The sequence below is a fragment of the Tachypleus tridentatus genome, chromosome 4 (genome assembly GCF_004210375.1).
Source record: "Tachypleus tridentatus isolate NWPU-2018 chromosome 4, ASM421037v1, whole genome shotgun sequence".
NCBI classification, from domain to species: domain Eukaryota; kingdom Metazoa; phylum Arthropoda; class Merostomata; order Xiphosura; family Limulidae; genus Tachypleus; species Tachypleus tridentatus.
In genome coordinates this window covers 61,821,476-61,843,520 of record NC_134828.1, presented here as the reverse complement: position 1 = coordinate 61,843,520, position 22,045 = coordinate 61,821,476, and the positions used below count along the sequence as shown (strand labels likewise).

Genomic DNA, 22,045 nt, shown 5'->3' with positions numbered 1-22,045 from the left:
GAACAAGGGATAGGAACTGAAAAAAAGAAGTAGGTAGAAGAGTAACAATCACCTAATGCACAAAAGCAGTAATATCATAACCAGCTAACATACATGGTAGTTTTAAGAACTCAATGTAAATCTAAAAACACAATGAAAATTTGATTTTATTTGTGGTTATTATATATATATAAAATAAAGCCATAATCATATGGATGGAAAGAAAGCACAAGAACAAAAGTACAATAACATTAAAGAAATACAAGCAGTTGATCAAAGCAACAAGAAACTCAAAAGCACAAGAAAAAGCCAAGTCTGAACACAGGCAGAGCCAGAAAAAGAATTAGCCTATGTGGATAACTGTACAAAGATGGTCATGCTACCCTCTTATGAGGGAAAGACTTACAGTATAATAGCAATTAAATCATTTGTTTGAAGTTTAACACAAAGCTACACAATGGCTGTCTGTGCTCTGCCCATTATAGGTATTAAATCCAGTTTTCAGCATTGTAAGTCCACAGGCATACCGTTGTGCCACTGGAAGGAAGAATAATTCAAAGGCTGACACAGATATGCATAGCGGTAAGAATTTGTTTGAAAGCTTTTGGTATGTAATGAAAATTCCACTGCATTTCTGAAGATTCCATTTTGATTTTTTTTTCTGAGAAAAATTTAGAAATGATTGCCTTTGCTGTAGATTTTAATTATGAATTTTACATCTTCTAATGTTATTTAAAAACTTTCATTTTTTTAAAAATGTAAATATTAACTTAGTTGGATGTGAAAAACAATCCATGCAGTTTCAATGTGTTTGCAACCACTGACATATAACTTTTTTCTTTTTTTTCATCATTATACTGTGTTGTGTTATCTGTCACCAACCCTAATTTTGAGCTGCCAGCAAGAAGGAAGCCAACCAGCCAAAAACATTTACACTCACTCTTTCCCTACTTTCTGCCAATGAACATTGGAATAAGCCATCACATTATAATTCTCACAGGCTTGAAAGGACATGCTTTAGGTTTTGATTATGACAAACAACATGCAAGACAAGCAACCAAATTACCAGATCATGCCAGGCAAATATATTAATTAAGGAAAGTATTTGCATTAATATCCTACTTTTGTATAATGACAAAAATGAACACATTTTGAGTGAATACAGATCAATTATCCAATGTATTACAACCACATTGCCATGAATCTAAAAAGATAAGCTGCAAAAAAAAAAAAATTATAATACCTAAATACAACAGCACGTTCAACTTTTAAAAGGCTTAAAAGTTCCTCAAAGACATCCAGAAGTTAACATTTTTCTACACAGAAAAGATATATATGACAGATTTTTACCTTCTTTCACAGAATACCTTTTCACCACTTGTACTGCCCTGATACAAATAAGTTTCTCCCTGCCACTGGCCTTCATATTCCCCCTTACCATCATGTTTTTACATGAGGTAGCTGCACAACAGCATGCAAATAAACGTACAACAACTCTCAATCAACAGGAGTGAAACAATTCCTAGCACAACTGAGTTCCTCTATATAGCTCAGCTGAATTCACTTCAAGATATGGCAAAAGAAAAGGAAAAAGACACTAAAAGTATAGATGAAGTGTTGAAAGTGTAAAAAGAGGTAAGAATCTACAGAAATAGATTTTCAGTGTAAGAAAATTAACTTCCAATACAATATCCCATAGTGACCTGGTGTAACAAGCCTCTTTCAGAAAGCACCCTAACAAAGCCAATAAGGAGTATGAATAACAAGCATGTAAAACCACACCACTTCTGAACCTGGCATACTCTTTGCCTGTGAAAATGATGTGCCACAATAAGAACAGAATCCTAGCAGGGACTTCCAAAATTAAATGAAGGGATTCCTGGTGTAGACTGTAATGGGGAATTCAACCAATATCAACAGTACCATGACAGGAATATCCAGTCCTTGGTAAGATGGTCCTCTACCATTCACCTTGGAGACAGAAACTAGAAGGGAAGAAGGTATTTTGTTACAAGAACCTGCAACATCATGTGTGCATGTCCAACACAACCAATGCCAGTACCCTAAAGAATCAACATCCAGATGACAATAGGAAGGGGAACAGCAATATTATGGTTTGGCTGCAGTTCAGAACCAGCCAGAACAAAGAATGAATCATCCAGTCTGTAGTAGGAGGAGGATGCCTATTCCCACCTTGTAGTCACTAGGATCACAGAAGCTGTTGACAACAAACTGGAGGTTAACCTCAGAAACCCATTTAGCAAGCACTGGTAAAGTAGAGGAAGGATGGAGACAAGTTCAGAAGGAGTTTGAGATAAAATGGAAGCCAACAAGGAAAGGAAATGAAAGAGGTAGGATAATATGTTGTTGATAGTGGAAAATTGAGGTTGAAGAATGTTACCAATTATTTGGATCTGAACATCACACAAGAAGAAGAGAATCCAACTACTAAAAGACCAAAAAAGGAAATGTAGACATATGGTAAGCCATGTCATTGGCTTTCATATTACGTGTGAGTTGATGCATAATGACCCCTAAAGTAATTGGCCCAAGTACATCTCACTCAAAAGGGGAGAAGTCAAAGGAAAATGAAGGACAAAGACAAAATGCACCAGACCTGAGTTATTAATTACAGAAAAGGAAAAGGTCTAAGTGCTTCTACTGGAGCAAAACATGAGTGTGTGGAATAAAGAGAAATACCCTGGTACAAGGCAAGACAGGATAACCCTCAGATGAACCAGAAGCCTGCATGAAGGTGGCCAACTCTCAGCAAATCAAGGCTTTAACACCTTCTATGAACAACTGTAGAGCCAAAACCACTCTAGTCAAAGTAAGGTTAACTGCAGTTTCATGTTATAATGTAAAACTGAATTCATGTTGATTAAGAGAGGAAGTAGAAAAGTCCAAAGAAGGAAATTCGAGGAATCACTTATTAGAATAAAAGACATAATTGTAAGAGAACACAACTGTAGCAAATGTAAAGAAAAACCAAATTCCCATAAAAAGAAACAAGGAACAAATTGAAACTCATGTAAAGTGAGAGCAAAAAACACATCTTAACACCATGAGTGCCTACAGAGAAGTGAATATGGGCTAAGCTGAATAGAGGGAGTCATGTACTTGGGGTTGTATTGCACTCCTATTAGTGGAGAATTTTTGCATGCTCATTTGCATGCCATCATGCAGTTGTTTCATAAAAAACATATGAGGATAGACAGGAGCATCAAGGTCAGTGGTAAGCAAACTTTTGCACATACAGCAGGAAGTACAACCTGAAAAATGCTATTCTGTGAAAAGATATTGTATTGGAATGCAGCTTTAGGTCATGGATACCGTAATATACAAAAACAAAACTAACTGTTACAATATTTATGCAGTCGGAATGTCAAACAAGTTACTGTAACCTTTCACAACAGAAACTTACCAGATGGTTGTAAAATTATGTTCTTAAACTGAATGATTTTGAAACAAAGAAAACATTTAATAAACCATAATATTACCAGAACATCTGCATAATAAGTTAGATTCATGTCATTAATGCTTCATTACAGTGTACTGCTGTAAAAACTTGAGACTTCCAGATCACAGTTAGAAGTCTCCTCTAAAAGTGTTTGATTCATATGAATTGCAAAAACTATTTACATAAATCTGTGTTATAGGCATATGAGTGCTGTAGCTCACTTGTTCCAATACCAAGATTCACAAACCAAAATACATCAATGAGATGGTCTCATATGGCTTCAGTACATGTAGAAATATTCTCTTTACAACATTCTTAATGCTAAACAAAGTAATATTTTCAGCAAGAATTTTATTTAATGCAATAAGTACAATGTACAAGATGATCTAATTAACCTCATCTTTCAAAGTTAGCTAGAAATAAACAAAAATACTTTAAAAATTGACACTTTACAACTCTTTCTACAAAGCTAAAAACTAATAATAACTTACAATGGTACAAAAGAACACAGTTGGAAGTCTGTTTTGTAAACATTATACAATTTGTTCTTCAAGAGCCTCAATTAGTTAACATGTAATCACTTTATCACATTTCTGAGAAAATTGGTTCATTCAGGTAGAAACCTATTCATAGGTAACTGTCTTTCACAGACTTTATGGATTAATAAGTATAACTAACTGATTCAGATTACACAGTCGCAATAAAAAACTAAACCGGTACTTACGTTTCATAGGTTCCAAAAAACAAGACTGGAAATTTTTTGGGTGGTACCTTCTTTCCTGGTGGAGGTTTTTCTTCAACCTATATATTTTATTAAGCATCATTTTAAAATTATCATATTTTATAAAACAAGAATAGAAAATGGAAAAATACTATAATAAGACTAGGTAGTAATAAATGAGGAACCAAAGAGACTTATACACTACCAAGCCCTATAACACATGACACAGCAACAACAAGAACAGACTTAAAACATTGAGTATTAGTATTTCCGAATAAGACTTAATTCTCACTGAGGTTTCTCATCTCCAAAAAGACTAAATTAGAAATGTTAATGTGAAATAAACAAAGTTTTGTTATTCACAACTGATTTTGGAATGAGCACAAAAGTTCATTTTTAGTAAAATTATCAAGTATAGAGGGTTGAGTACATTTAAAAAATGAGAAGGTCATTAAACAAGCCTTTCTAACATTAGATATTCAAACATCAAGATTACAAAGATGTGTTCAGATCTCATGGATTTAGCATTTTCAAGATGAGAATATCATTGTATTTAATGGAAGTAGAAATATAACAGCATATAAAATAACTTGGGGCCCAAGGATCACTCAGAGAGACAACTACAACAACCAGTCATGTCATGCAAAGTGCAGGGTTTTGTAACAAGTAAGAATCTGCAAACACAAAGGTCAGTTCCACCTGTCCTAAACAACAGTATACATGTGTTTAGCCACATTAGTTACAAATATGGCAATGGATTAATTAACAGGTTTAGGAAAATAAAATAAAGGTAAACTGAGAGATAATGTTTAATGTCTTCAATTTAAACATACAATATGAATGTAGATAGTTACTACTTATTAACGATATCATTTGGTTTTAGGGCTAACTAAAACATTATGTAAAAGTGTTTCATATTAATTATGCAACAAACTATCAGCCAAACTACAAAAAAGAGGCAAATGAAGAACTGTCCTTCAATCCAACAAGACTGAAACCATTTAATTTAAGTGAAGACTCCAGCAATCAATTAATTTGAAAAGCTCAAAGTGATAATGACAAGGACCTTCTATCTGTCTTTAATCAAGGACACTTGCTTTCATTGTGAATAAACAGTCCTGAAGAGGTTTTTGGTCCACAGAAATGGTGTAACCCTTTTATATTTTGACTTCAATCTCCACAACAAAACCAAAGTTGCTGACATTTGTATCCCAGGGAGGGAAGCTATGTGGAAAATACAAAAATGAAAACCTAAAAAATCATCAAAATTAATACTTCAGTTCATTCTCATTACAGCTTAATGTTTTTTGCTATTGATTTAAAATATAGTAACAGCATTAACAAAAAAATATCTTCTGACAAAAAACAAGTAAACTAAATAGCACAAACCACAGCTTGATCTCATTTATCAACCATTAATATCGGTTTGACATAGGGTAATATTGCTAAAAACCCTTACATTTTCAGAATGGCTTATATGGGCATAATTAAACTCAAAACAGTAACCTCAAATCTAAGAAGAAAACTTGGAGACAGTTTTGAGGTTTCTTTACAACCTCATGTTCCCGTGGAAACTGATGTTGTTTAGTGGAAAATGAAACACTCAGAAAAGTGTGACAAATAAGAAACTGATACTTCTCAACCTGAAGGAACAAAATGAAATAGATACATACAACAACGTAATCCTTAATCCAACTGTGAAGTTTTCTATATTCTTGCAAGTTCAAAAAATATGTGATTATCTTGAGGTGAAAAAATGCAAAATGATGATTTACAGAGAGTGCCCAGGAAATACATGAATTACCAAAGCTCCTGATATCCTTATTATACTACAGTTCCAAAGTAACTTACTACAAACATATCAAAATCAGTTTTCAGTTACTACAGACATTATAGAGAACTTTTTTCATAAAGACTATGGATTCTAGAAAGATACATGTAATTTCACAGCAGAGGTTCAACCAAATTACTTGAAATTCCTGAAACAAAATCTCATTGGTTTCTAAAGCCATTGTTTTGAATACCTTTTCCAAGAACTATTATTTTATATATGTGGTCCAAGGTTTATACTGAACACACCCAAGCAACATTACATCCTTTTGTTAATAAAAGGAGGCCAACACAACCTCCATGCACAGTAACCCACATGTGAATTGGCACATTATGGGCTCATTTTGTAAGACAAATGAAACTCGCTATAAGTGGAGAGGTGGTGCAGAAAGAAAAGCATCTATCTGAAATACGTTTTCAAGTAAAGAAAATGTTACTTTCAGAAACATTACTTACCTCTCTGCACCATGAAAAGATAGAAACCCACATTAAAGAAGGTGAAGGGGCTGATACTGAATAATTATACATTTCTTTCTGAAACAGAAAGCCCATCAGATGTAATTTCTATAAGACTGGGAAGGGAAGAAGGAAATGACTAATGGAGCAATGCCCAATGGGAGATGGTATTAGCCTTAATGCATTAGTTACCAAGCCTATTTTACCAATACTCTCCAGAGTTCCACTAGTCATTTTACAATTACATTTTTTAGAAACAGCATATATGTAGCCCTTGTGTCCCAGTCAATAACAGGCTCTTTAAAAAGAAAATAGAGTATGACTCACTGGTGGGTTGTGTGGGAGCCAAGGTGTTAAACCAATTGATCTTTATGATTATTATTTTACAATGCTAATGTACCAAATAGTGTCAGGAAAATCTTGTGCTAGTGGCCACCAAGGTGGGTGTAAAGTTAGTTGTGTATTGCAGCTATAGCTTTAGACTGTTATGTCTTGTTCAAATAGTTACATGAGATATACAACAAAAGCTTCAGAGAGAGCCTTTACTTTGTCCCTAGGTAAATCAAAGTCTCATCCAGCTGGACACATTCACTGGGAATTGCTTGGGAAATATTAAAATGGGATATCCTATATTACAATTTCAGGTAGCATTCAGGTCATTCTATGTCAAACCATCCAGATTTTGGAAAATTTTCCAGGTGACCCCCTCAGAATGCCTTGAAAAAATTCACATGTGCTCATCTACCCATATAATGAAAAATTGTCAAAGGTTAGATCAATATCTCTAATAGTTTCTGATTTACAGCCCTGTAAAATTTAATTAGTTTTTTTTATTTTTGGCAAATTCATTTTCAGGCAACTTTGGCTGCTTAAAGCTGCAAGAGTAATGGTGGTAGAAGGCTGAAATTTGCTACACTGACGGAATTAATCTCACAGAATTAAAAAAATGGTCTCAAACCAAGTTTATCTCTCTTAGGAATTTCATAGTGAGGCTGTAAAATCACCTGAAAACCAAAATTGTAAAAAAAACATTGGTTTATCTAATAAGCCATATCTCTAAGACTTAATATGATACAAAGCTGAATTTTGTTTTCAAATTTCCTATAACATATTAGTTGATAAATCAGCAATTGTTGTAATTAAAATCAATTAGATCTGTAAAAAAAATTAGTTGCATACAACTTTTTATGATTTAGCTAAAAATAGCCCTACTTCAGGCCACAATTTGACCATGTCATCAGTTATTCAGCCTTTTCAGATTTTTACCATATATTCTTACATCTCTGAATATGTTTTTTTCAAGTAAGCAATGTATGGTCAAAGGATACTTTAAAAAATTATAACTCAAAAAGTAGGTTGAACACCATCCTGATTTTGTTTGTAGATCATATTCACCTATAGCCCCCTGGATGATTTGACATGGAATGACCCATTCTGGTCCTAAATCTGTCTCTTTCTATTCACAGAATAAATTCTCCATATCTACTTTTCCAGTGGCATCATCAAGCACAAAAATGGACCACTTTGGGTAGTCTCTCTCTTTTATTTTTTAAAGGTGAAAAAATAGTGTGGTTAAATATATAAACATACCAATGAAGCAATCATGCACAAAACCCCATCTCAACAGTGGGAACTTAATAAGGGTGAATAGGTTTAACTTTTTCCATACTGCTAAATTTGTTCACTGAGATCAGTGATGGAGCTGGAAATTAAAATCAGCATTAAGGCTCACCAGACTAGATTCTCTTTGTAAACCAGAGAATGATGACTGGAGAGAGGTGAAAACCAAAGACACATGAAATTGCCCAGTGTAATAAGTAATAAGAGACAAATATGTAAAGTTTAGTTCACATCCCAACCAGCAAGATCTCTCTGACAGTTAGCACTAAAAAGAGGCTAGAGAGAATGATATACAAAACCTGATGAGAGGAAGCATTAAAAAGTATTTGATTGGACTCACCTAATGAAAAATATACCAGTTGAATGAAATGATTAATTCAACCAGTTAAAATGGAAGGAGATAAGTCTCTAGAGGAGGAGGTAAACAGTGGGAAAAATGGGCATTGTTAACATCCATAAAAGGGAGCACTTTGAGCTTGACAGCAACAATGCTTTAACTGGGCATAAAAACGGTTGGGAATGGAAAAACCATATAACCATAAAACAGAAGGGAAACAGAAATGAAAGAAAAACATTCAATCACCCTTACAGGCAGCCAAAGTCTATTGAATAAAGGAGCAATCAGGGAACAAATCAACTGGTCTTTATAATACATAAAAAGAAAGGAGGTAAAAAGCACGAATGTTCAAACAATAATGAGCACAAGAAAGTATAAATAACAAACAGGTTAAAGGAAGGAAAAAATGTCAAGCAAGAAGTAAATGCATAAATAATGCAGCTTGATAACTGGAAATCATCAAAATAGATAAGCCTTCATAAAAAATCCAAGCAAAGCATATGACCTGAAAGTAGGTGTTTTCCTAGCGGTTGATTTCGGAAACAACCACAGAAATGTTGGGATGTATCATCATGAGATGACCTGAAAACTGCAACCAAAAATTTTAGTTAGCCCAAAAAGCTGTAAACACTTTCACAATGTTGATAAACAAAAAATAATTCCTCTAAATTCCAGGCCTTAAAGAGAGTGGAAATTTTTAAAAAAAACACCCCATATCTGGAAAGCATAGCATTACAGAAAGAGATGTAAAGAGGTATGGAGAAGCACAAAGATAGGTAAGAGATCACAGGACATGTGCCACAAATCTCCCAGTACTCACTGAAGGAAATAAATGAGTAGAGAGAAGCCCGTATTAAAAGACGCAAGAAAATCTCTTGCACAAAAAGAGAAGTTAAAAATTTTTGATACAATTATTTTCTCTCCTTGTACAAAAAAAATAAAAAAATAATTAGGACAAAGATGAAGAGGACAGTTAAAAGGATGAAAAAAAAAGAGGTGTGTGGAGTTTGAAAAGCAAGGACATTAAAAAATGAACTTGCACAATGAAAGGGTCCCCAGTGAAGGGAGACCACAGGTGTGCAGGTGGAAGGGAGGTAAGCATCAAAGGTTCTAGTGCCAAGAATTAGCTCCAAGAAAGAATTACCATTGTGAATCTCAACAGACCACCCTGGAGGAAGGAGATTCATAAGTACAAGCAAAAGGACAATAAAGAGGAAAGGCATAGTCCCACATGATTTCCAAGGTTAGGTAGCCAACTGAAGTATCTGTGGTCTAGTGAGACAGGAAAGATTGAAGGTGAAGATTAGCAACCCAAAATTACAGTGAATTGTGAATACCTCCAAAGATTGGTACAATGAGGAAAAGAGTTATGGTTTAGTTCAAGGAAAGAAGGTGGACAACCAAAATGAAAGTATCCAGACAGAGAAGATCCCAAGGACAGAAAAACAAAATGGGAAAACAAACAAGAATGGATGTTGCATCAAAACTAGTGGGATGTGAAGGGTAGAGATATAACAAAAGAGTAAAGATATGTTAAAAACAAGCAGACTGCAGGAAAGAAAGGGTAAGTGGAAAATCGATCATCCAATTAAGACAGGACACAAGACTGAAATTCAAGAAATACAGAGAGGTAAGTAACACTTTTTAAACTGCCATCAAACTTACATTTCCTACCTTTTCATTCCACTAGTCACACAGGCTATCCACAGTCAGGCTAGTCAAGCTCCTAATAATGTATAATTTTTTAATACATTTATCTTCAGTTGTCAGAGCAGAATTTTTTTTGGGGAGAGGAGGAGGATTCTCCACATTCATCATCATGAACTTTCTACCCCTGTCATTCTTCAGTGTATGTGACACATATGTAACTTTTTTCCCAGTACAAAAAAACATTAACTGATTAACATAATTTCTTTTTATTTAGAAACTGTGAGAATGTGTCTTTTCTTTTAGTTCAAACACAACCTTAGGGCACCAGTTATGACTGTTGATAACTTTTCATCCTTACTTTAAGAAATGGGATGCCAACAAAACTTTGTAAGTCACTTGTCAGTTAAAATTAATGAGGCCCTATGGAGACCATTTTTTTTTAATTCCATCTTCCAAACTACCAATATCTTTTCACTCTTATGTATTCCAGATTTTAAAAAAATTGGAATTCACTTCGTGAAAATTATTATTACAATATCATATCCATATACCTTGTGAGCATATGAAAAACTATTCCTACCCTGAAAACAAGTTTTAAGTAACTTATCAAAAGAAAAACGATAATGTAGAATTAAAAGGAAAGAAAAATACACTGCAGATATAATTACAAAAAAAGCAAACTTATAATCAAAAAGGAATGCCATGAAGAATTTCATCATCAACATACTGTAAAACTGAAAGAGTTGATCAAACAGTTTTCCTTTCCACATCCACTAAAATTTTTAAACTGATTAAATTACAGATTTCTTATCACCAAGGGTAAGGTTGAAAATTTAATACGAGACTAAATTATTATTTAAACAGACTTGTAAATACTTGAAAAAGTTTTGGTTAACTCTATATTTAACTTTGTATCCTTGGCAGCAAGCTAATCTAGCCATATTTATTCTACAAATAATACACAGTCATGAATATTCATAGTAAGGAAAAATTAATAACACCACCTAATATGTTTCAAGTTGCAACATCAGAGGTGATTTCAGAAAGCTGCTTAAATAATTCCAATATAACATAGCAAAGAATGGATTTTAGTTAATTTTATATTTACTCCAAACAACTGTTTGTTTCTTCACTCTATATTTATTAGAATTATAATAAAATATCAATTTCTTCCAGCTAACAAAACAAGACAAAAAACAATAATATATATACACATGTATGATTGTCAAAACAAATAAGAGATTCCAGTATGTCCTTTGATATTACAATTTTAAGAAGATGGTTCAGTACTTAAGGGGGTTATTTTCCAGATTAATGGCTGTTACTGATTACAACACTATATTAAGACTAAAACACATTAAAAACGGGCAGTAAAGAAAATGAATCTATGCGAGTTATAATGTTTCCCTGAATAGGAAGTTTCTAATTGGCATACTTTTATAAGCTAGCCAATCAGATAAATGATGTTAATTTATAACTATCATGATGAAGTAATGGTTTTTCACTATTAATTAATACTAATGCAATCAGCATGGATTAGTTTAATTGTAAATGCACTGGTTAAAATAATATCGAATAAACTAATCAGGAGAGAGGTTTCTGAGTTATTCAAAATGGCTTTTCTATACCAAATTGTTAAGTAACCAACCACAATGAATTCAATTTTAATTTTTGTTACCTAATAATGAGCAATGTGCTAGACAAAATAGAAAATGGAGAACATTTGTGTTTGGTATGTGCTTAATTTTGCAAAAAAGTTACATGAGGACTATCTTTGTTAGCCATCCCTAATTTAGCAGCGAAAAACTAGAGGAAAGGGAGCTAATCATCACCACTCACCAACAACTCTTGGGCTACTCTTTTACCAACAAATTGTTGGATTGATTGTTAAATTATAGCAATCCCATTGCAAGAATGGCATGCATGTTTGGTTGAACAGAGATTAGAATCCATGACCTTCAGATTACAAGTCAAACACCAGCTGGCCATGTCAGACCCATACATTTGGGAAAGAGTGATCATGACATAACTGGATTTGAGTTTTTAGCAAATGCTGAAAGCAAGAAAAAATACATTTTAGTTCCTAATTTTCAAAAAGCCAATTCTGAGGCTATGAGAAGGTTTATCATGGTTGAATTTCAATAACTGATGATACAGAACAAATTCAGGAAATTTAAATATATAAATTACTTGTAATTCAAGATAGACATGTTCCTGAAAAGGGGAAAAAGAAAACAGCAATGTTCATACCTACTGGCTTACTATGGACACATAAGGAAGAAAATAAGAGTTTATATTTATACATAGATTGAAAAATGTCCAGGACTGTAAAAAAGCTTGGATATTTGGTTTTAAACAAAGACTTGTGAAATCCTAAGTCTTTATCAGAAACACCTGGATGATAAAGTTATAACTAACAGTAAGAATGTTTTTACATATGTTAAAGGTAAGTAAAATGTTAAAATTGGGACTAGTCCCTTAAAAGATACCAACAGCAAGGTTGTTGTTAAAGACTATGAAATGGCTAAGCTTTCAAATGTTATGTGCTATATTTACAGGAAAAGATGTGAGCAACATTCCTAATCCTCAAGATTCTATGACAGGATATATTAGAATTGGCCTGGTCTGTGTAAGTATTAGCCTTTGATGGTGATTAAAAAGGTTGAGACATTTTTTAATAAAGTGTAAAGACCAGACAAGGTTTTCACTAGGGTTAAGACAGTTGACGATCAAGTGCATAGAAAGGCAAAAGAAAGTGGACAAGTGCCTAAACGTTGCAGAGTTGCTAACATTACTTTTTGTAAAATAAGCAGGGAAGTAGCTTACTTTAAAAAGTGGAAGCAAGATATTTTTCTGAAAAAAATTATTTCTGTGCAACAAATTTAGGTGACTTACAAGAAAGAACTTATTTAAAAGAAAATCAGATTACAGCAGACCTTTTTGAGTTTTCAGAATCCTAGGAAGGTCATTCAATCTCTATCTCCTTCCTCAGCTATGTCGCAGAAAAGAGAGAAAGTAAGAATTGCTAACGAAATTAGAGGCTAGTTAATCTTATGTCTATAGTAGGAAAATTTTCTATAGAATATGACAGAAAATAGAAAGAGACCTAATGCAGACTTACTAAAAAATAAAATCTTGTTTACAGAACTGCAGGTTTTTGGGTTTTTTCTGCAGATGTTTCTTATTTAGATAATGGCAAAGGTGTAGTTTCTTAGATTTTCAAAAATGATTCAGCTAAGATACCAAACAGAAGACTAGCTACAAATATCACTTCAGTATGGATTGGGGGAAAACAAAACTATGTGTATAACACAGTGAAGAATAGCTGTTTAAGAGAAAGAAAAACAATGTAATAATAGTGTCCAGTCAAATTGGGCCTTTATTACTTTAGAGCTCAACATCTGAGCCTTTTCTTTTACTTATTTACATTAATGCCATTAATGGGAATACAACTGACAAATCAATAAAGGTTGCTGAATGCATTAAACTCTTCAGTATAGTATTTCTAGCAGTATTGTATATGTTGAGATATTACAGAGTGAGTTGGAATAATTGGCCATTACATCAAATAACTGTCAAAAAGTCATTAATTATAACAAATGCAAGGTAATAAATTTGAATTATCATAACTTGGATCATATATTTCATATAGATAGGAACCAACTCATTACCATGAGAGAAGAAAAGGTTCTTGGTATGACTGTCAATAAACCACTCAAGACTTAAACTAACAGAATTTTAGAATGTACTTAAAAGACACAGTGGTTAGAAATCAAGTGATCATAAAGGTTCTTGATAACCCAAACTTCAGAGTATTTCACATGCACATTTCCAAACATGAGTCAAGCACAAAAACTTCATCATATGGGTACATTAAACAAATGTACACAGTTTTAATCCATTACATTAACACAAGTGTGTATGTGGTTGGTCCAATGGACCAACTGCTATATTGGAGAGGGAACACTGCTTATAATTGTGAATATAATGTGTATGCCTACATAAAGTATTAGAAGCTTTTAATATAATGTATAAGTTGTACCAATAGCTCAGATGTTTTATAAAAGTATTTGTATTCAAAATATACCTGTTAATTAACAACAATTAGACTTGGATTACAAAAAATCAGAATCCAGGACGATGTTCATGAGCAGCATAAAAGTACTTTTGTCAAGTGTATGGTTTGCACATCATATTTGTATAATACCTTGAACCTCCAAATTCCACATCCAGCTGTTTGTTTTCAGTACCCCTGTACATCATATCTGCAATCTACTCTCCTCTACTATGAAATGTTTCTAAATTAGCAATGCACAGTAAAATGAATTATTAATAACTCTGACATTAAAGTACATAATTATTAATTATATATAAATACCATGTTGTTTGGCACTCTGGAATAGGTTGTGGCATGTGCACTTTGGCACCACCCATGTGTAATAATAATACAGAAAAACACTGGTTAAGGTTTGTGGTAAGTTTTTAACACTGTTTACTAACTTCAGAGTAACTATCAGATCAAACACAACTACAATTTGAGGAGTATGTGAAATTAAATACAGGTATATAATACATGCATTATAAGCTGGCTTGACTCAAAGATGTTGTATGGGTTCCCATCTGTGCAAAAACCTGTCATGCAATTATCAATGAAATTAGAGGGTACTATAAGTTTGATATGTATGTTCATGGGTGACCTTCAACAAGTATCCTGTTATATGATCATGTTGATTATTCTGGTTTTTGTTTTGACACAGCTCACAATGAAAATAAACACAACTTTAAGAGCTTGCTTGTAAGGTAGTCAATAATTGATTATGAGCTGTTACGTGCTGCAACTTTGAAAACAAACAATAACTGGCAACCAACCTAACTCTTACACTAAATGATGTTTACTCAGCCTTATAATTATTGCATAATAATCACACACAACTGCTTTAAAGTGATGAAAATTCACAATTTATCAGCTTCAATATGAGACTTTACCACAATTAAAAACTACAATTTCTTGTTTTTTCTTTTCATTGCACATATACATATTAAAACACACAACAGAATCAAAATTAAGAGGGTATTACTATGATCTTAAGGCAAGATATAATTTTTTACAGAAGACACTGGACATATCATTAATTTTGTCACCGGTATTTCACTTCTGATCCACATATTCTATGGAGAACCTTGGATAATCAATCTTAATACAAATTGCCAGTTTGGACTTGCATAGAATATTGCTTACAGTTTTTGGCCTTCCTATCAAACAAAGGATACCGATTTAGTGGAATTGGTTCAGAGAGGGCTTCTAAAATGGGTATGGATGGATTTAGTTATACTGACAGCAAAATATTTCTTATCTTGTGAAAAGAAGGGTGAAAGCTGGTCTTACTAAGGTTGACTACACTATCCAAAGAAACCAATACAACAGTCTATTTTTCTGCTGTATAATGAAGACAACAGAACAAGAATATAAGTTTAAGATTTGAAAAAGATAGGCTAGGTTCTAGTTACGACAGTTTTACTTTTCGAATTATGATTAGCTTATAGAATGAACTGCCATCAGCTGTCTTGAAAACCAACACCTCACAAGGGGTAAATCAATGATTCCTTGAAATGTAGAGAGGGTTTGCATTTTTACTATTCTCTGGGGTAGATGTGCAGGGACAGCCTTTTGGGATCACACAGTCCCTTGTTGTCCATAATGTCATGTTTTGTTACAGTTTTGGAACAGAAGATGGATGTCCTACATACATCTCAAAAAGAAAATTATATTTAATTTTCTTAATTAATCTAATATAGATATACTAACCGTTAGCATTAAAGAATACCATTTTACTTAGATCAAACTTTCATTTAGTATAACAAAATATTTTATAAATTAAGCACATAAAATTCAACTGATTATATTATTCAATTAATAATGTCAACAATTTTATTACTTTCCATACCCTTAAATACTTAATATTTAATTGACCTTTCACTTTCATACTGAGATACCATTCTTGATCATAATTTTTAATTTCTGTGTTGAAAGTATTGTGCTATGTTCCATTCAGGCTATTCAACAAGAAATTGAATAAATTGGGATAACAAGTGATATTATACAGGTATGGGAAATTTTAAAAAATAAATAGTATTTCATTCAAAATATGTTAATTTAAGACTTGCACATTCCAAAGATACCAGGTGAAACTCATATCTATTGACTTGCTGTAGACAAAATGCTGAAAACCAGTCAAAAATAACACAAATTGAAGAATTTTAAACTGGAAAGTACAATGAAAGATTACAAAACTATAAGAATGCTATGCACATAATTAAATAATTAATCATTTTCTTGGAAATGGGGGTGCAGTTACAGCCTTTTAAGGTTCATACAGTCCCTTTTTATCCATGATTGTCAATTCTTACATTTCAGATATTTAATTATATTGTAAATGGTATAAATACATGATACACTGAAATCTAATTCCTGCAATTTATACAATTGTTTACACATCAAAACAATCAATCATAATAGCAACAAACATTAAATGTAGCCTTTCAATTTCATATAAATTATCTCATTTTGATTCATATAGGCTCCCCTTGTTTAAGTTTTCATTGCATACTCTTGGTCTTATATGAGCCAACTGACGACAGTTTCAGATACGAAATATTAAACTTTTGTCTTTATAAAAAAACAGATAGTTAAAGATATACTCAAGGCTACAACTTGAATTATTCAGAGTTAGTTAATTACAACATCATCAAGTTATTCAAGTTATTGTGACAATGAACCACTGGCTTCTTTTTGTCTGATATAAAAGTTTAATGTAATACTAAAACATTGTTGCCAGAACTTTCACATGCTCCAGTGTAAGGTAAAAAGACTCGAAAGAACAAAATCAGGTTAACTTAAAAACTTAAACATTTTTGAAATACGCATTTCGGAGTTCAATAAGAGTATAACTAGTTTGAATCAACATTAACGTCTACTCAGCATAACTTAAGCCTAACCTTCTCAAGATACCCGAATATTCATAATTATATTTAAATTTTAGTAATTTAACATCTAAGACTTAAAAGCCACTTAACCGATAACGTACCCTTGCTGGCCAAGGTGGATAGCCTCTCACTTTTGCGAATACCAAATCTCCCGGTTTATACTGCATTTTATCACTCATTCTGTAAACTATAAAATAAGTGGTCAAGAAAAATTAGGCCTCTTTTACTTTTATTGTAGCCTTGTTTACTTAACTTCCCCCCAAAAAAAACCCCAAACCTGTAGGAGTTAACCGAATAAAGATTACGCTATTTATAAACTACTTCGGACGCGGGAAAACAGTTCAAAGAACTCGATTACAAACTATCGATAAGGGTTGACTTCGTAAAATATATAACTTAGCTTCACATCCCTAAAATCTCAAATCAATGTAAAATACACATATAAACATTCATTGCCATATAATATAAATGAGAACAGTTACGAATACAACGTTTTGTATCTATTCATTAATCTCTGAATAAACAACGAGTGAATTTGTGAAACATTACATATATATTTCACTATTTCTTGATTTTGTACCTTATTTACACACATAAAACCTATCACCTTTAAATTATTAATACTACTACTGAATACACACTTGCTTTCAGTAAAATTATGAATCATATTACTGAGAAAAATTAAAGAGCTCACAGTTTGAGGAAAAGAGGGTACTTCGTTTTAGAGCAAAACCACATAGTTGTGCCTACCGCGGGAAATCGAACCCAGGATTTTAGCATTGTAATTTCGTAAACTTACCCTTCTCACTGGAGGACAAAAAAAGGTGGGTAAGTCCATCTTAAATCAAGAGAAATTGGAGGTACTGTATTCTCAAATATGAAATGTTTAGTGTTTTCACTAGTATCTGTGTATAATAATACTACAATTAACATATAAACTTCTCTGACAAACAGTTCTAAGGGCAGTTGTCCTGGATCTCGCGAGGCTAAACAATGTCATATACACAGATTAGAAATTAAAATCAAATTCAACATGAAAATTCATAATAGTACTGATGCCACAATACAATAATAAAATCTGCACTATCAAAGTGCAATTGATTGATTTTGTATAAGAATGACAGTGCAATATAGTAGGCCTGGCATGGCCAAGCGCATAAGACGTGCGACTCGTAATCCGAGGGTCGCGGGTTCGCGCCCGCGTCGCGCTAAACATGCTCGCCCTCCCAGCCGTGGGGGTGTATAATGTGACGGCAATCCCACTATTCGTTGGTAAAAGAGTAGCCCAAGAGTTGGCGGTGTGTGGTGATGACTAGCTGCCTTCTCTCTAGTCTTACTCTGCTAAATTAGGGATATTGGAATTTTTGTTCTTGAAATGTTATCTCGATATCTATCTGGTCTGATTTCATAAGCAGGGCGTGAGCTGATTTAAACTTATTTTCTCCATGATCTTGCAGAAATTTAAACATTGCGTGATTTCCATTTTCAAGAATATTCACAGATATATTGTTGTACCGAATCAATGCGTTTTCATAGATCTATCATGCAATTATCTGTTGCACTGTCCTTTTTCTGAAATGCGTGATCTTCGAGCCCGCCATTCGCTTCACTGAGATGATACTGAAGTACTTTTAGCAGTTGTTCAACAGTTTGAATTTGCGAACCTGTATTGAGTAAAAAAAACCCAACAAACTAAAGATAAAATTACATTCTAGAACCTCAAATAAATGTCACGAAACAACACAGATGATCAGGGGCGTCGAGAGGCAGGTCAAGCCCCGGGGACAGTTATGGCACCGGGCCCCTTTTTGAAGTCTCCATAAATTCATGGGCATATGAAGAATTTTTCTAGTGGGCGGAAGCCAAATGTGTTGAGAATTTACAGTTTTTTTGATAAAAAGGTATTTCTTGAGGCAATGTGATTTCCCGCAGTATTACAATTTTTCCTCAAGTGTATTATGAAAATGAGAATACATTATTCTTTATCCCATATTTCCCCAAGCCCCCTAATTGACCTCGGGGCCCAGAACTGCAGATGATTTAGAAGCATCGAGTACAACTATATATAGGTTGTGACTATCCCTGTGAAAATTCGGTGTGTGTTTTGTTGTTGTATTGCTGCACACCCTACTTTTTCCATTTCACATTGCTTCCATTGTCATAGCTCTGTTCTCTGTAATTATCAACATTGACTCATAAGTTCAATTGGTAACACATAAAGATATTGCATAGAACCAGGCTCGGCATAGCCAGGTGATTAAGGCACTCGACTCGTAATACGAGGGTCGCTCTTTCAACCGTGGGTACGTTATAATGTGACGATCAATCCCAATATTCCTGGGTAAAAGGGTAACCCAAGAGTTGGCGGTGGGTGGTGATGACTAGCTGCTAAATTAGGGACGGCTAGCGCAAAGAGCCCTCATGTAGCTTTGCGCGAAATTCAAAACAAACCAAACCAAGCATAAAACCTCTCTAGTTGTTACTCCAGTAGCAATAAATCTATTAAAATGCTCACCAATTAATGCCTTAATTGATAATTCATAATTAACAATACACATTGTATTGACAGCTGATCGGTTTTGGTCAACGTTTCGGTACTGTCCATGATCACAGGAAAATGCTTTGCTTGATTAATCTTTTCAACAATAGCATGAATGATGTGTTTTCCCATTCGGATAATCAGTTTATTCTGAGCATATTTAATTAATGGGTGCAGTGATTTGTAATTTCCCTTTTCTTAATTTGCTTCGGGTGTTCGTTAATTATGAAGTCAAACTTGCCAGTAGTTTTCGTTGCGAGGATCAGGAAGTCTTTCTGCTATTCCAAAAAAAAACCAACAAAAAACAAAAAACAACTAAATTGCATTTGGCAAAATGACAAACTATGCAAATGGTTATCGGAAAAACATATCTTTAATAATTATTTTCCATTGAAACTAGCTCCATTGTCTATAATTTGATTGCCTCTAATTCTCATGTTCGCCCTCCCAGCCGTGGGGGCGTTATATGTGACGGTCAATCCCACTATTCGTTGGTAAAAGAGTGGCGCAAAAGTTGGCGGTGGGTGGTGATGACTAGCTGCCTTCCCTCTAGTCTTATACTGCTAAATTAGGGACGGCTAGCAATGTTTAACTTTCTGCAAGATCACGGAGAAAATAAGTTTAAATCAGCTCACGCCCTGCTTATGAAATCAGACCAGATGGATATCGAGATAACATTTCAAGAACAAAAATTCCAAAAGGAAAAAAAGTGATGTTTTACAATGGTTATCCAGATTATGTCACCAAAACTTCAGGAAAAAAAGTTTGGTTTGAATTTCGTGCAAAGCCACTTGAGGGTTCTCTGCGCTAGCCGTCCCTAGCTAGCGGGGATTGACTATAACTTAAAAACGTCCCCACGGCTGAAAGGATGAGTAGGGTTGGATTCAAACTCGTGACCCTCGGATAACGAGTCAAGTGCCTTAACCACCTGACCATGCCGGGCTAAGAAAAAAAAGTGTTAAGGCAAGATTGTTTTGTTTTTTTTCCGATAGTTGAAACATCTGAAATTAGCCTGTTTGAAATATTTTCTGCACTTCTACTTTTCTACAGTTTCTTAGACTTTCAGTTTAGTACCAGAGAAACATGCAAGATCAAAGATACGAAAATCTCAAGTAAAAGGTGCAAACATTTGCTGCTTAAGATGAGTGAATTTGATTGTTATGACTTGAATCCAGAGATTCAGTCAGCTGTAAATTATTGACCAACTGCGGTGTTTGGTTTGTCTCTGGAGATTCTCACCTACCAACCTCTACAATGAAAAATTGTTAGATCTGCATCAAAAGCTTTGCCACTCATTATGCACCTTTTGAACTATACCAGCTATAATTATGGTATCAAGAGGGAGATACATTTTCCGTTTGGAACTAATGAAGAACTACTTGCATTCAACCGTGTCACAAGTTTTCTGAATGGCTTAGCTGAGTTAAAGATTGAACATAATATTTTCCGTAAGTTGGACTTTTCTAAAATAATTGACGAACCCATCTCTGCAAAAGCGTAGTAGGTCTACGTCTCAGGCATTGATATGTTTATTTGCACCTTAACTAAATTAATATTTATGCCTTATAAAAAACTAGAATTTTTTATTGTAATTTCTTTACTTGTTCAATAATGTGCTACAGGCATGAGCATATGTTAGGAAAATGTAAAATTGTACGCTCAAGCAGGTATTACATTTGTCTATAAAAAGTTCTGATATAGTTTCGGTTTACTTAATATTTTCCACCTTTGTTTGGTATTGTGATCATTGTTTCACTTAACGAAATCTTATTTGATCTTTAGCTGTAATTTGACCACTGAATTTGCATGCTATTATTGTGTGTACAAATTTCATATTGTTTCCATATTTCACTTATTGACATATGTACACTCAGATTCTCATTTTTTGGCCCCCAGCTAGTACAGCGATATGTCTTCGGATTTACAACGCTAAAATCAGGGGTTCGATTCCCCTCGGTGGGCTCAGCAGATGGCCCGACTTGGCTTTGCTATATGAAAACACACACACACTCATTTTCTTGCCCTGTAATTCTTTTGTAGTTTAGTAGATTTATTCGTATGATACAACAAACACAGACAAAAATTGCTTACATTCTACCTCTACAGAGGCCTACTTTGTGCATTTGGTTTGTTAAGCCTTTGCATAAACTTTTTTCCCTGAAATAAACGTTATGGTGAAGAAAAGAAGTTAACAAATAAATAAACTTTATATAATGTGTACAACACCACAAACGCATATTCGTGATAGATATATGTATACATTTAAGCATTAGACTGCCTGACGACTGAAGTACAATCCATGATAAACTTTTGTCAGCTAAGGCTCAATGGTAGCATTCCCAGTAATGCACCATCATCTACGAGATAAGGTCAATTATAACTCTCTTGACATCACAAAATAAATAATTGTAAGCAAAATTCAGATAAATTTCCTTCAAGCACAACTAATACGGGTAGTGTCCATTACAG

The 22,045-nt window shown here is 33.7% G+C and overlaps 1 protein-coding gene across 1 annotated transcript in view; it reads right to left on the bottom strand.

Annotated features, from left to right (window-relative positions):
- Positions 1 to 17,554, bottom strand: part of LOC143249257 (uncharacterized) — a 51,576-nt gene extending 34,022 nt beyond the window's left edge. Inside the window, exons 1-2 of the mRNA XM_076498779.1 lie at positions 17,139 to 17,554; positions 4,164 to 4,240 (exon numbers count right to left, since the gene is read on the bottom strand). Coding sequence (XP_076354894.1) covers positions 4,164 to 4,240; positions 17,139 to 17,216 — 155 coding nt within the window. The 5' untranslated portion in view covers positions 17,217 to 17,554. The remainder of the gene's footprint in view (positions 1 to 4,163; positions 4,241 to 17,138) is intronic.
- Positions 17,555 to 22,045: the final 4,491 nt, after the last annotated feature.